Consider the following 16,431-nt stretch of genomic DNA (forward strand, 5'->3'; position numbering starts at 1 on the left):
ACAATAAAATAACACCTCGTCTTATGCATTGTGTTTTAAAACACTAAATATTTAAATAAAATTTATTGATAAATTTAAATAATATATTTTAAAATACAAATTATAATTTAAATATTTAAATAAAATTTATTGACAAATTTAAATAATTATTGACGTATTCCGCTGTAATAAAAAAACATATTGAGGAGCATTGGAAATAGAAAAAGATGGGCTAAACCGACTGTTCACACTGCGGACCCCACGAAGCAAAAAAGGCTAAAATAATATTCCTAATATACTATGAACATTTATTTTATTTTTTGGTTAAAAGCATCTACTATGAACATATTAAAATGGACAAACTTTTTTTATTTTTCACAAAAAGTTGCAAATAGTGTAAGCAAAATTATGGTCAAAATATGAATATGCAGATTGCCAGTATAACTACCCACCTACTACTATAAATATTACACAGCTAAAACGTTCTTGAAAAACTCAAACGTGTCCAATCCTTATCCTTTCTATTTTTTCAAGAATCGAATTGGGTATTTGTAAAACATCTAAAGATTGGATTTTTTTTTCACTGTGTAGAATTTGGTTTTGATCTGAGAGTAAGAGAGATGGAGGGTGTAGATTACTTGGCTGATGAGAGGAAGAAAGCTGGATTTGATGTGGATGAGATGAAGATTGTTTGGGCTGGTTCTCGTCATGATTTTGAACTTACAGATCGTATCTCTAAGCTTGTTGCTAATGATCCTGTAAATCCCTTTTCATTTTTTTAAATTTTATCCTCAATTTAATGATTTTTTGTTTGATCCCTATTTGGGTATGGAATGGCTGTCGGTAGATGTAAATCAGGCTTTGCTGTGATTTTGTTTAGGTTTAGAATTGATGATTTGCTGAGGGTCTTTCGGAAACAGTCTCTCTACCGAGGAGAGGTAGTAGTAAGGCCGCTGTACATTGGGTTTGTAGTTGTTAGAGCTGTGATTTATTCTTCTTTGGTTGTTGTTTTTTGGGTGTTTAATGTTTTATTTTCTTGTTTTTTGTACATGCATATGGTGATAATGGAGAGAAAATTCATGATCATTAACTGTGTTTTAAGGGGGAAAATATTTGATTTTGATAAGTTTTAGGCAGTCAGTAATGTGTGTGATTTAACTGGATATGTTGATGATGGAGAGGAAGTCCTTCTTATGATAATTAACTGTGTTTTAAGGGAAAAAAGATTTGATTTTAAAAAGTTTTAGGAGCCAGTAATGTGTGTGATTTAACTGATATAAACTGATTTTGATTCTCTTTTATCTGTTTTTATTTTTTATTTTTTTATCTTGGAGTGTTTGATGCTTTATTTTCCTTTTTTTTTTTTACATGGTAATGGTGATGATGGAGAGAAAGTCCTTCTTATGATCATTAACTGTGTTTTAAGGGGAAAAAGATTTGATTTTGATAAGTTTTAGGGAGCCAGTAATGTGTGTAAATTAATTGGATATGGTGATGACGGAGAGGAAGTCCATCTTATGATCATTAACTGTGTTTTAAGATAAATTTGATTTAGAAAAGTTTTAGGGAGCCAGTAATGTGTGTGATTTAACTGATAAAAACTGATTTTGATCCTCTTTTGTCTGTTTTTTTTTAGATTGTTTGATGCTTTATTTTCTTGTTTTTTTTTTTGGTACATGGTTATGGTGATGATGGAGAGAAAGTCCTTCTTATGATCATTGTGTTTTAAGAGAGAAAAAGGTTTGATTTTGATAAGTTTTAGGCAGCCGGTAATGTGTGTGAGTTAACTGATATAAACTGACCACATTCTGGAATTGAGCTTTCATCAAACATTATTTAGTAGGCTAATTTTTTTTGACGTGGAATGATGAATCATTGTTTGGTGTGAAAACTGCTCTGATGTTCTGAAGAAAGAAAAACGTAAACACAACTAGTGCAGGTGGATTAGAATCTTTTGGTAGGAACAGGGACAAGTTTTTGATTAATGCTAACATGGAATTGATTTTAAGATGATTTGGTCAGTAAAAGGTTTTTGCTGTAGTACTCGCTCTTACAGCTCCCTTTTTTTTTCCTTTTATGTACTGAAATCCATGTCCCTCTATGGGTTTGGAGAGCCTGGCTGGGTGGGGCTGTCTAATGCTTTCTGTTATATGTTTCAACAACGATTCTGATGCTGAAAATCTATGGTACCGGTCAAAACAATAGTTTTTTTTCAATGTGATCTGAAATAGAATTTCCATTTGGTACATCGTAACGGACCATTGGTGTCTGTGAATTGCAATTTAGCTGGTGATCATTTTGGGGTTGAAAGTTGATCAAAGACTTTTTACTGGCATAAATTTATAATGACTTGGTTTCAGAAGTAAAATTGAACCGAGCAGGTGTTATGTTGTTTGATGCGTGTCATTTTTGAGGGTTGAGGGGGAAGTTTTTAGAAGAGGGTATTGTCTTGTTTTGACAATTATATTTGTTTCTGCTCCTTCTCCATTTTAAATGTCTAATATCTACCGAGTGTCATTGTGGGATATAGGGCTTCAGTAAGGAAGGAAGAACTATGCTTCCTAGGAAAGAGCTATTCAAGAACACTCTAAGGAAGGCAGCATATGCATGGAAACGGATCATTGAACTTCGTCTATCTCGTATGACTTCATTTTAGTTTTTTAATCCTTTTCACGAGTTCTGCCAAAAAAGAGGCATCTAATCGAAGTTTTCTGTTGTTTGCTGATTGACTTGAATTTCATTTCTGCAGAAGAGGAAGCCACTATGTTAAGGCGTTACGTAGATGAGCCTGCTTTTACTGATCTTCATTGGGTAGCCTCTTCTTTTGTGTTTTGCTTTTACATATGTTAAATTTTGCAATGCTGCTACCTTTGCATTCGTTATTTACATGCATAATGCGCTTGAAGACTAAAAGACACTAAATTTAGAGTTGGTGCAATAGTCTTTTCCCCTTCCGTTTTCGTTGCTTCAAACCCAAGGATTGTCGTTCACCTGCCAACATTTTTTTTCATTAGGGAATGTTTATACCTGCCTTAAAAGGACAGGGCACAGATAAACAGCAGGAAAAGTGGCTGCCGTTGGCTTACAAGATGCAAATAATTGGCTGTTATGCTCAAACTGAACTTGGTCATGGGTCCAATGTGCAAGGCCTTGAGACCACTGCCACATTTGATCCTCAAACAGATGAATTTGTCATTCATAGTCCAACATTGACGTCAAGCAAGGTAAGAATGGTCCACTGCTTGTTTTCCTGTATTCCTTTTGCAAAACAATTCTAGATTTTAAGCATCATGAGGAATGATGCTCAAAATATATGATATTCTATTATGCAAGATATGCCTCCTGTGATCTTTGGTCTGCTGCTATTTTGTTTTATCATCCAATATGCTATTGAAATGAATGTATCATCTCTATTAACACAGTATTCATCAAGATATAGAGAATTTCCCTGATCTCTAGCTTTTTTACATTTTTTAATAGTGGTGGCCTGGTGGATTGGGTAAAGTGTCTACCCATGCTGTTGTGTATGCTCGTCTTATAACAGATGGTAAAGACTATGGGGTTAATGGTAAGTCAATGATTTATATGTTACAAACTGTTGCAATGCATGTCACTTTCAGGGAAGATGTTTGCGTTTGATTGACTATTCATATTGTAGGTTTTATTGTCCAACTACGGAGCTTGGAGGACCACAAACCTCTTCCAGGTGTTACTGTTGGAGACATTGGAATGAAATTTGGGAATGGAGCATACAATTCCATGGATAATGGGGTGTTAAGCTTTGATCACGTGCGCATTCCAAGAGATCAAATGTTGATGAGGTTTGTGGTTTTCCATTATCGAGTTATATAGCTCTTTCCCTCCTTTTTCCTTTTGAGTGTATGTATGACGGCTCCAAGATTACGCCCCTTGTTATACACTTTTTAGTTTTAGTTTTTAAAAAAAAAAAACATATTCATAGCCCTCTAGTTTCAGCTTCTTGTGTTTAAGTACATAGTCTTAGGAGTAGCAATTCTGGCAGGGTTTACCTGGAACGAGAAAAATAAGCTTTATCTATTAGGAAATTTTGAAATTTCTGGCCTCTAATTATATAAAACAAAAATTACTGTTCAAATGTTACTAGGCTGAATCCCATGGGCGAGCCAAGAACCACATCTCTCTCTCTCTCTCTCTCTTCTGTATCAATGATTTTGATTTCAAGTGTTTGGCTTATTACCATATTATATTAACATGGTAGTTATTATATTTGCTTCCAATATTTCAGGGTTTCACAAGTTGTAAAGGAAGGAAAATATGTTCAATCTGATATTCCTCGACAACTTCTTTATGGGACCATGGTATATGTACGGCAATCAATTGTAGCTGATGCTTCCCTTGCAATGTCTCGGGCTGTGTGTATTGCAACCAGATACAGTGCCGTTCGTAGACAATTTGGCTCTCAGAATGGTGGACAAGAAACTCAGGTAATCTTGTAAGCAATCTGTCAGTAGTTGAATAAGTTGTCATTTGCTTATGCCTTGCATTTAACTGGTGCAAATAAAAAGGGGCACTTGTATTAAGATTTTCAATTTAATATTGATCTTTCCCTTTCCAAAACAAAAGAAAAAAAGAAGGTTCTTTGTGGTTTATGGAATTCATTTGCTTATTCCAAAGTGAAACCCATACCATACAGCTTTCCATATCAGTGCTGCACTTCCGCTAATGTTGGCCAGCACAAATCCAACTTCTGTACCAAGGGCAATCTCTTGTCTTGTCAGTATTTGAGTGGAGAGGGTGAGTTATGATGTCTGCGCGTTGGTTAATAAAGGGGGTGGGTGAGTGAAAGGACTTGCACTTTTATATTTCCATTTGCCATTGATCCCTTATAAAAATCCCCAATACCCACCTATGTTGGATTAAATGGCATAAAGAGACATTTACCATGACTTTCACAATTGCCTCTTGGTGATTTCTTGAAAAATCTAATCCGACAGGGGAAGAGGGAGAATATTATCAATAATCATGTTATTATGTGTTAGAATAGTCAATGAGATCCCGCATGGTAGCAGTTTTAAACAGTACTATGACCTGGAAAATGAACATAAGATTTTTGAGGGGACCTTTTACATGATGACAAAGAATTAAAACTATGCATATCTTTTGTCATGCCTCGAGCCTACACCCTGGGAGGGACCAGCACCCGATGTCATTGTTGGCTCGACCGTACCCATAACATGGCATAGCATTGACCATGCATCTAGACATGAGCAGAAATATGATCTAAAAGCATTTGAAGTAAAGAAGGGTCAAAACTCAAATGTCTTAAGATCATAAATGACTCAAAGGTCAAACCAAGATACATGTCATGAAAACAAACAAACTAACTATCTATGAAGCCTCTAACATAACTGAAAACTGTTGCTGGGACAAGGCCCCCGGCATACCTTAAGCTGAACATACTGTGCTGTAAATAGAGACTATGCCCCAAAAGTAAAGTGGGGCTCACCAGATAGCTGAATGTAGGAACTTAACGTGTTGCTTGATCATCTGTCTTAGTACCTGAGTCTGCATTTTTTTAAAATGCAGCTCCCCTGGCAAAAGGGGAGTAAATACATATGGAATTGCACTGTATGTATTATGGAATATGACAGAATGAAACATAATAGAGGTACATGGACTGAAAGGATATCCAAAGAATCATAATAAGTAGGGAAGGAATTAAAAGATTCTCATCATAAAACTGACCTTGACATTTTCATCTTTCATCACAAATCAGTTCATTGGGGGAAACGTAAGTGAACTTTTGACATAAAACATTCTTTAAGTAACACAATTTAAATGACTCAAGTGCTCATGAAAGTATCTGAGTAAATACAAATAGTTAAATCCCAACCATTTTGACTGATATGTGGTGTGAGATGCGACTCACAAGTATGAGATGCGGTCACATCTCGGCGAAATTTTCTGTCCTTGCTCTTTAGAAGCAGAATTCTGATCGACGAATGGTTCAAACCATACCCCGAAGGTATGAGGTGTTTCATCTGTAGGGTGATGTAAATCATTGCACATGTGATATTTTTACCAAAACATCTCCCAGCAAAGCCAATTGATCTGCCCAACATTTTTGGACATTGCAGACTACTGTAGTGCCTAGGAATCTTATGGCTTAAGTAACTCACGTTCATTAGTCCTATGTGACTCCGAGAAAAGAATTTCTCTGCTGACTGAGCTTGATGAAGTTTTTGGCACCTCAATAGTACAAAATCTGTTTTCCATGTATTCCATAGTACTTGGCTCAACATCATAGATTATGTTTTTCCCAGTCAAGTTAATATTGTCAGGTGACTGCACATCGTCATCGTTTATCAGCTTTAAGAGTTGTGATTAATGCTCCTACTGCATGGCACATGCTTTGTGCAGGTGATTGACTACAAAACTCAGCAAAACAGGCTCTTCCCCTTGTTAGCTTCTGCATATGCCTTCAGATTTGTTGGTGAGTGGCTGAAATGGTTGTACACTGATGTTACCCAAAGACTTGCAGCAAATGATTTCTCAACATTGCCTGAGGCACATGCATGTACCGCAGGATTGAAGTCTTTGACCACCAGTGCCACTGCTGTAAGTGCTGACAACAACTTTGATTGTCCACCGACCTTTACTTTCTTGCCCTTTTACAACCAGTCATGGATGCTGTCATCCTTGTCTGGGGCTTTTGGGTTATCATTCTAAGTTTTTTACATGAGTCATCCATATACCTAACAACATAGATGTCAATTTCTGTAAAAAGTAAAATTTTATAATATGCATGCGGAAAGCCTAATCAGAAAAATATATGGCTGGCCACATGATTAAATTTTGCACGTCTTAGAGTTTTTGTTCTTACAACTTGTACCGTTTGGCAGGTTAAGGCTCTGCTATGATTGATGTGTCTGCTACAATGTAGTCTCCTAAACAATCTTCATTTGTATTAGGATAAGAGATTAGCAATTAGGTTTTCTGCAACGGTGGCTTGTACTGCTTATAAATAGTCAAATTTCTTGTCTGACAAAAGAGTTTAATTTGGACCTGCTCCTCTTTAGCTTCAAGAAAGAACTGTTACGTTATAAAATGGAGGAAAAGCAATTCTTAAGTGCTGATTTGAATCCAATATCATACCATTTAACATAACATGCTTCTTGTGTGGTTGCATTTCATTCCAGGATGGAATTGAAGAATGCCGAAAATTATGTGGAGGTCATGGTTATCTTTGTAGCAGTGGGCTTCCAGAATTATTTGCCGTTTATGTCCCTGCCTGTACTTATGAAGGAGATAATGTTGTGCTACAGCTACAGGTAAACTAAATTTTGTATGGAGTTTGACATACCAGTTCTCAGTTTTTCTATGCCTTCCACTCATCCAAAGGGAAAGATCAAAATTTTGCTAGTTTCCATTTTATTCCAAAATTTTGAAGTTCTTATAAAGTGATGGTGTGGAGTTAGAGATTCCTTTAGCTCAGCTGGTTCCATAGCGCCATAGCGGTCATTTAAGCCTGTCAATCATATTTACCTTTTTGGGTGCAGTACCATCAAAATGAACAAATAAGTAAAAACATAAATCCTTTAAGCTTGAGTTTCTCATTGATTTTAAAAAAATAAAATATCCAGCAGTTGTATTATTGTTTCTGGTTTTTTCGGTTCAATATAATCTTTTTTTTTGTAAAATAAGAGAACCAGCAAAGAAGTATTGAGGAATTTCTGGAAAATGTAAAATTCTTATATATAGTATTTCCAATATCCTGTACTTCTTCCCTCACTTATCATGATCTTTCAGAAGTTATAGATGTTCTATAATTAAGTCAATCAGTGTTTGGAACTAGAAATTGTGCAGTCGCTGAACCAAGGTACATTTTGTCACTTTTAAGTACTGAGATCATTTTCGTTACAGAGGAGACTAAGGTAATCTTTTTGGAATGGAGGAAGTAGATAAGAAAGAGTTGATGATAGCAGGTTGATTTTCTTAAAATCAATGGACAAATTTAAATGTTTATAGAATCGGTGGTTGAGCAACCTTTCCTATACTAAATTTTGTGAGATTGCATGTGGCTTCACAATGGTGATCTGTTGCGGGTGTTTTGTCTATTTCTCCCAAAAGCAAGTGAACTGCAATAGATGCTTATCTATTTTATGTAGACTTAATGCATAGTGTTCTAATCCTAGTATTATATTTTAGACCCCGTTCTCCACTATGAACCATGCGGTGTTTCGTGTAGGTTGCAAGGTTTCTTATGAAGACCATTTCACAACTGGGCACTGGAAAGAAGCCAGTAGGTACCGTATCTTATATGGGAAGAATTGAACACTTGATGCAATGTCGTTCTGATGTGAAACAAGGTAAAGTCCTTGGCTCCTTGCAGCTGATCCTTCAATGTCATAGTTACAATTCGTTCTGAAAGCACTTATTGTAGTAGCAGTTGGGTTAGGAAAAGGATCCGCTTGTGATATTAGTTCGTGTAATTTCCTCGCTTTTACTTGCATAATGTCAAACATGTGAGAAAGCCTGTTGTTTCACCCTTCAAATATCCTCCTGTGTTTTCTGACCTACACAAAGTTAGTTTCTGATTGTGGTTTTCCCATCTCCTGCAGCCGAGGACTGGCTGAAACCTAGTGCAGTATTGGAAGCATTTGAAGCAAGGTCTGCCAGGATGTCTGTTGCCTGCGCTAAGAATCTTAGCAAGTTTGAGAATCAAGAAGAAGGTACTCACTTTTTAGTTTCTGCTGCTTTCTTTTTCACTTCTGTATTTTTTTTACTACCATCTACATTAACGTTTCTTCGTGAAGTTTCAGATGCAAATGTTTAATTTAACGATCACTCGGTGTATTTTTCTCGCAACCAAATTCAATTTCTAATTTTCTTGCTTTGTCCTCCTTTTTTTAGGCTTTGCAGAACTAGCAGCTGATTTAGTTGAAGCAGCAATTGCTCATTGTCAATTAATTGTGGTCTCCAAGTAAGTTTTTTTTACTGCAATCTCTTCGTAGTGAAATGCCAAACAATGTCATGACCCTGCGAACACAAAATCATAATTCATAAGTAACTATAAATATGAACTGTCCAAATAGAAAGATCACATTATTTACTGTATTGACTATTCGTTCTTCAGCTGTATTTGGTTTAAATGATCAAAATGTATTCACTCCGTCTTGCTGAAAATGGTGAATTTGTTGATAAGAGTTTTAATTTGTCTTGTAATGCATGGATTGTATCTCATGAAGGTTTATCGAAATTTGATTGACAAGGTTGTGGAATTTAGACCTTTGTTTACTATTACTTCTTTTATCTCATGAAGGTTTATCGAGAAATTGCAACAAAACATTCCTGGTAGAGGGATTAAGCAACAGCTGGAGGTGCTTTGTGGCATCTATTCACTCTTCCTTCTTCACAAACATCAAGGAGATTTTCTCTGGACAGGCTACATCACCTCAAAGCAGGGGTCGCTTGCTAACGACCAGCTCAGAGCCTTGTATTCCCAGGTTCGTCTCGTTAAACTTATACTGTCATTCCTGTATTTCTAGGGTGGAATTGTTTTCACTGATCCAGTTCGTGTTTAATATCAGCTTCGCCCAAATGCTATATCACTGGTTGATGCATTTAACTATACCGATCACTACCTTGATTCAATTCTTGGACGTTATGATGGAAACGTGTATCCAAAACTGTATGAGGCTGCATGGAAGGATCCTTTTAACAAATCAGACATAGCAGATGGCTTCCACGAATATATTAGGCCACTACTCAAGCAGCAACTACGAACTGCTAAGCTGTGAAGCGCAAGAACTGCAGCAAATACACACATAGTAGAACTGTTGTTCTGTGCTGTGCCAATAAACTAGATTTTGAAATAGCAACATCCTTTATGACTATAAAGTGGTGTTGTTTTGAATAAGATTATTGAACTTTTGAAAGGAAACTGTTATGTATGCTTTAGCTTTTTTTCCTCCCAGAATTATGAATAAGAATAGATTGATTTTTTGCCTCAAATATGAGTTCCCTGGTGTTTGGAGCCTTTTATTTTTAACAAGTATCCTGTATAATCTGTCTGATTAATAATATACTTTCACAGTCTATCATGAAATCTATGACAAAAAGGTTTTATGCTTACTAGTACTTATGAATTATTGCCTATAGCTTACACATAAATGGTCATAACATTTTGTGTTTTATGAAAAATTATTTCACCTTTTTATTTCCTTTAATTATAGCTTTCTTATCTGTTTATTTCCTTTTCTTTTAATCATCTTTTGGATAAAGAACAAACACGAGTGAAAACGAAGTTGATTCTAATAAAGATATTTTTTTTTTTCTGGTTTTCAGCGAGATGTATAATGTTAATTATGCTTAAAAATAAGATTTTTTTTTTAATTTTTAAAAACAAATTAATAATAAAATAACATGAAATTTGGAGGGTTAGAAGTTAGAATAGTACTTTTCACTAGTTATTGTTGTGGAGATTACTTTTGAATCTTGTGTTTTTCAAAATGCTCTTTAGTCCTGTGGTAAAAAGTTTTGAAATTAAAGAGTTTGCAAAAAAAGGAAAAATACGTTTTTTTGGAATGAACTAAAAAGGAAAGTAAGATGTCCTGGATCATGGTTTGTATTTGGTTAGAACGTCAGCTTTAGTCCAAACATTATATTTAGTTCATTAAATTCAGAACTCAGTTATTTAACATAGATCGATATATATCACTATCCTATATTTCTCCTAGCTCGGCCTCTGTCTACAAGCCCATAGTAAAATAGCGCTTGTGTAATGAGTCTCTGCATATTGATGTATTTTAATTTGCTAGTTGTTGGTGTGGCCTTGTCTAACAAGTAACTTCAATGTTCACTCAGCTAGATTACTACCTTTATAATGTTAAATGTTTAATTGAAGAATTAAAAAAATGTATGTAAGAGTGCTGGTATAACCACATACTTTAACTACTCAATCTTGGTAGTCCATAATGATCAGAGTCGAAACATGAGCCTATTAGTGAAGCAAATTCAATGAAGCAACAACTGGCACCGTATCTAGCTATACATAGCACACATGAAAATGTCTAAAGCCCTTCTCCTTTTTGTTATAACTATCCAAGATTGGATTTTGTATTCTGTTTCATCCCTGAGAGAGAGAGAGAGAGAGATGGAGAGTATAGATTACTTGGCTGAAGAGAGGAAGAAAGCTGAGTTCAATGTTGATGAGATGAAAATTGTTTGGGCTGGTTCTCGCCGTGCTTTTGAAGTTTCAGATTATATCTCCAAGCTTGTTGCTGATGATCCTGTAATTCCTTTTTTTTCTCCCCATTTTTTAAACTTATGTTTTGACCCTTTCTTGTTGGATAATTTTTGTGTATGGCTGTCAGTGACATTTCTGAATAATGACTCTCTTGAGCTGAGGGTCTATCAGAAACAACCTCTCTACCTCCACAAAGGTAGGGGTAAGGTCTGCATACACTCCAGTCTCCACTAACCCCACTTGTGGGGTCACACTGGGTATGTTGTTGTTGTTGCTGTCAGTGACATGATCAGGATTTGTCTTTTATCTTTATCGAGTGTCATCGTGGGATACAGGGCTTCAGTAAGGAGGAAAGGACAATGCTTCCCAGGAAAGAACTATTTAAGAACACTCTAAGGAAGTCAGCATACTCATGGAAACACATCATTGATCATCAGCTTTCTGGTATGACTTCATTTTAGTTTTAAATATTTTTTCAAATGTATTCTGCCAAAGAAGAGGCATCTAACTGAAGTTTGTCACTGTTTGCTAATTAAATTGAATTGTCATTTCTGCAGAAGAAGAAGCAGAAAGGTTAAGATATTTTGTGGATGAGCCTGCTTTTATTGATTCTCATTTGGTAGTAACTTCTTGTTTGACTACTATTTTTACATACATATGCCAATTTTGAAGTTGTTGTTCTAGTCTTTTCCCTTTGCGTTTCATTTGCTTCAGGCCTTAGGATTATGGCTCACCTGCCACTGTTCTTCTTCGTTAGGGAGTGTTTATACCCGCTATAAAAGGACAGGGCACAAAGGAACAACTAAAAAAGTGGTTGCCGTTGGCATACAAGATGCAAATTATTGGCTGCTATGCTCAAACTGAACTTGGACATGGGTCCAATGTGCAAGGCCTTGAAACCACTGCCACATTTGATCCCCGAACAGATGAATTTGTCATTCATAGTCCAACACTGACATCAAGCAAGGTGAAAATTGTCCAACACTTGCTATATAATACATTCTTATGCAAGATATGTATTGTCCTATATGACATCGTTGGCCTGCTTCTAGTTTGTTTTTCTGTTCAATGTGCTATTCTGAAAGGGCTTACAACATGCTTTTTTATTAAGAATAAGTGAATTTCACTGATCATTGTTACGATGTCAATAGTGGTGGCCTGGTGGATTGGGTAAAGTCTCTACCCATGCGATTGTGTATGCTCGTCTTATAACAGATGGTAAAGATCATGGGATTAACGGTATGTCAATGATTCTCAGGTCACAAAACAGTGATGCATGTCAAACTTTCAGGAACTATGCACTCACATTTTATTGACTATTCATTTTTCAGGTTTTATTGTCCAACTACGGAGCTTGGAGGATCACAAACCTCTTCCAGGCATTACTGTCGGAGATATTGGAACAAAATTTGGAAACGGGGCATACAATACCATGGATAATGGAGTACTAAGATTTGATCACGTGCGTATTCCAAGAGATCAAATGCTGATGAGGTTTGTGCTTTTCCTATTTCTGGAATTCATGTTTCAGAGTCTCATGATTAACACAATGGGGTATTATATTTGACCCTAAAATTTCAGGGTTGCGCAAGTTACCAAGGACGGAATATATGTCCAATCTGATGTTCCTCGACAACTTCTCTATGAGTCCATGGTATATACTCGTCAAGCACTTGTAACATATGCTTCTGGTGCTTTGTCTTGGGCAGTGTGTATTGCAACGAGATATAGTGCTGTTCGTAGACAATTTGGTTCTCAAAATGGTGGACAAGAAATTCAGGTAATTTGGTTCTGATCTTTTGTTCCTGCATTCCATTTATAGCATACTCATATTGGACAATTTATGTTTTTCCCAGTCAAGTAATAGTGTCTGGTGACTGCACTTAACCATCGTTGTGGATTAATGCTCTTACTTACACGCGTTTATGCAGGTGATTGACTACAAAACTCAGCAAAGCAGGCTATTCCCCCTGTTAGCTTCTGCATATGCCTTCAGATTTGTTGGTGAGTGGCTGAAATGGTTTTACACTGATGTAACTCAAAGACTGCAAGCAAATGATTTCTCAACGCTGCCTGAGTTGCACGCAACTACAGCAGGAATAAAGTCTTTGACAACCACTGCCACTGCTGTGAGTAGTGACAATTTAATTCTCTGACTATTGATTTGAATACAATATCGCGCCATCTAACATAACTAGTGTGTTCCCTGAATACAATTTTTATTCCAGGATGGAATTGAAGAATGCCGGAAGTTGTGTGGAGGTCATGGTTATCTTTGTAGCAGTGGACTTCCAGAATTATATGCTGTTTATGTCCCTGCCTGTACATTTGAAGGAGATAACGTCGTGCTACTACTTCAGGTAAAAACTAATTTTCATATGAAGTTTGACATATATACGCGTTTCAAGTCCTTTCTTAGATCTAACACTCCACTATAAACCATGCTGTGTTTCATGTAGGTTGCAAGGTTTCTTATGAAAACTGTTTCACAGCTGAGCTCCGGAAAGAAGCCAACGGGTACCATAGCTTATATGGGGAAAATTGAACACTTGATGCAATGCCGTTCTGATGTGGAACAAGGTAAATCCTTGCAGATCATCCTTCATTGTTATAGTTACACTAGTGATATTAGTATATGTATATCCTGTTTGACCGAGCTTTTAAAATCAATTTATTTTAAAAAGTGCTTATCAAAAAAGTACTTTTGATGAGAAACAGTTTGTGTTTAACCAATAAATTTGAAAAGTACTTTTTGTGAAAAACTACTTTTTTTTTAGATTCTGAAAAAACAATTTTTGTTACTTTTTAGAAACACTTATTTTCTTCCACAAGCTTGGTCAAACAGGATAGTAATCTTCTTATGTTCTTCGCTTGAACTTGCATAACATCAACCGCGTAAAAGTAAATCACTAGTTGTGGTTGTTTTCCATCTCCGGCAGCCAAGGACTGGCTGAAACCTAGTGCAATATTGGAAGCATTTGAAGCAAGGGCTACCAGGATGTCTGTTGCCTGTGCTCAGAGTCTTAGCAAGTTTGATAATCCAGAAGAAGGTCCTTACTTTTAAGTCTTCTTCAATGTAAAAGTTTGATTATCGATCGAGTATAGGTTAAAGAACTTCCTTGCTTTACTCTCCTTTCACTAGGCTTCCAAGAACTTGCACCTGATTTAGTTGAAGCAGCACTAGCTCATTGTCAGTTGATTGTTGTCTCCAAGTAAGCTTTGCGATATTATGGAAATTTGGATATATATGTTGAGAACATTGTTAATTCTTACATGTCTTTCATCTCATTGAAGGTTTATCGAAAAGCTGCAACAAGACATTCCAGGGGAAGGCATTAAGCAACAGCTGGAGGTGCTTTGTTGCATCTATGCACTCTTCCTACTTCACAAACATCACGGAGATTTCCTCGTGACTGGCTACATCACCTCAAAGCAGGGGTTATTTGCTAATGAGCAGCTCAGGGCCTTGTATACTCAGGTTCGTCTCGTTGAATTTGTCATCTGTCATTCCTGTTTAATTTGTTGTGGTGGATTATTTTTTGTATTGATGTATATATTACTCTTTAATATGATCAGGTTCGTCCAAATGCTGTATCGTTGGCTGATGCATTTAACCATACCGATCATTTCCTTGGTTCAATTCTTGGACGTTATGATGGAAATGTGTACCCAAAACTGTATGAGGCTGCGTGGAAGGATCCTCTCAACGAATCAGATGTACCCGATGGCTTCGATGAATATATCAGGCCACTACTCAAGCAGCAACTGCAGACTGCTAGATTGTGAATGAAGAATTGCAGAAAACAGATATATAACTACGACTGTTGTATTGTATTGTGGACACTAAACTTGAGTTACAAACTTATTTGAATAAGATTATGGAACTCCTGAAAGTGAGCTGTAAGGTGTTAAATATTACTCCCTCTGTTCAGTTTTACTTGTCTACTTTGGATTTTGCACGATCCTTAACATAATGATTGATATGAGTATTTTACCACAATAATCATATTAATTAATATTGTCTTAAATCTTGATAAATGATTTGAAAAATAAGTAGTTAACGTTAAGGATAAAACATGAAAAAAATTATATTATCTTAGTGAACCAGTAAAAACGTATGGAATGAGTAGGTAGTAGTCTAACAAAAAGGAGGAGCATTAAGAAGTTGTGTTGATCATAGAGTAAGGTGGGATGGGATATCCATAAATTTATACCTTCAATCAAATAAAAATATCAATTTTATATATCCAAAACTTAATAATGAATATATTATTTTCTTCCATTTGCTAGGCATAGGATATATTAGTCCGCTAACCAAACATCCCCTACCTTTCACTTATGGTGGTAAGATTTCAGTAAATAAACAAGAAAATGAAATTATTGTGCAAACCAAATGACCCCTACCTTTCATTAATTAATAATTAAGTGCTGAGAGTTCATGTACAAACACATTATGTACTAATTAGCTTGACTACTTGATATAAACATTAAATACAAATAATTTTTTACGCAATAATTATAAGTTCGATAGTCATTCTCCATTGATTTTTTTCGTTCTTATATAGTTCCTAGCTCCTATATATACTTGGGAAAAAAAATAGTTTACATGGTAATAAATTAAAAGTAGTTAAAAAGTTTGAATGGTGATTAGTCCAATGATGACTTAATACAAGACCAGTAATAATACAACACCATCCATGCACAATCTAGATTTTTTTAATCTTTGTGCTTTGCTCCTGTTCCAAGTTTGTAGCCACAACCAAAAAAAAAAAAAAAAAAAAGTGAAAAATGAAAGATCATGTAATGATATTTTTTTTTTAAAAAGTCAAAAGGCACAAAAGCAAAAGACATGATTAAGATTTTAGACTAACATTTTTAGTAAAAGATTAAGTTAAAATGTCATAATGCCTCAGTAATTTTTATATCTACTATGTATAGATAATTAATGATATTCTCTTAACTCGTGCTTCATGTGGGGAAGATTAATTTGAAGTCCGATTTATTGTTTTTGCCCGTCTATTAGCTAGTTACTTTTATTCGTAACTTGAAAAATGAGAAATCAGTGGATTTTGATAATCATAAATTATGGATGATAGTGTGTCATACATAAAATCTTCAAATAAGCTTAAAATCAAGGTAATGAGATGATTTTGTAAACATAATTCATATTGATAATTGATTATTTTTTTTAAAGTTATATAATGAAATTAATCTCAATATAGTTA

General features: G+C 35.5%; 2 protein-coding genes across 2 annotated transcripts; both read left to right on the top strand.

Moving 5' to 3' along the window:
• The first annotated feature begins 435 nt into the window (after window positions 1–435).
• On the top strand, window positions 436–10,053 carry LOC125826320 (peroxisomal acyl-coenzyme A oxidase 1-like). The gene is made up of 14 exons (XM_049505633.1): window positions 436–737; window positions 2,510–2,618; window positions 2,729–2,790; window positions 2,994–3,203; window positions 3,460–3,547; window positions 3,638–3,800; window positions 4,244–4,442; window positions 6,379–6,576; window positions 7,158–7,289; window positions 8,207–8,327; window positions 8,580–8,690; window positions 8,872–8,941; window positions 9,281–9,464; window positions 9,549–10,053. Exons 1-14 carry the CDS (start codon window positions 600–602, stop codon window positions 9,756–9,758), a joined length of 1,995 nt encoding a protein of 664 aa, XP_049361590.1. The 5' UTR covers window positions 436–599; the 3' UTR covers window positions 9,759–10,053.
• A 1,053-nt stretch (window positions 10,054–11,106) lies between these two features.
• LOC125826322 (peroxisomal acyl-coenzyme A oxidase 1-like) lies at window positions 11,107–14,992 on the top strand. The gene is made up of 14 exons (XM_049505634.1): window positions 11,107–11,251; window positions 11,542–11,650; window positions 11,764–11,825; window positions 11,964–12,173; window positions 12,358–12,445; window positions 12,538–12,700; window positions 12,788–12,986; window positions 13,138–13,335; window positions 13,435–13,566; window positions 13,666–13,786; window positions 14,146–14,256; window positions 14,349–14,418; window positions 14,501–14,684; window positions 14,783–14,992. Exons 1-14 carry the CDS (start codon window positions 11,114–11,116, stop codon window positions 14,990–14,992), a joined length of 1,995 nt encoding a protein of 664 aa, XP_049361591.1. The 5' UTR covers window positions 11,107–11,113.
• The last annotated feature ends 1,439 nt before the right edge of the window (window positions 14,993–16,431 follow it).

This window comes from Solanum verrucosum, unplaced genomic scaffold (genome assembly GCF_900185275.1).
Source record: "Solanum verrucosum unplaced genomic scaffold, falcon-dt-bn FXZP01000060.1, whole genome shotgun sequence".
Lineage (NCBI taxonomy): Eukaryota > Viridiplantae > Streptophyta > Magnoliopsida > Solanales > Solanaceae > Solanum > Solanum verrucosum.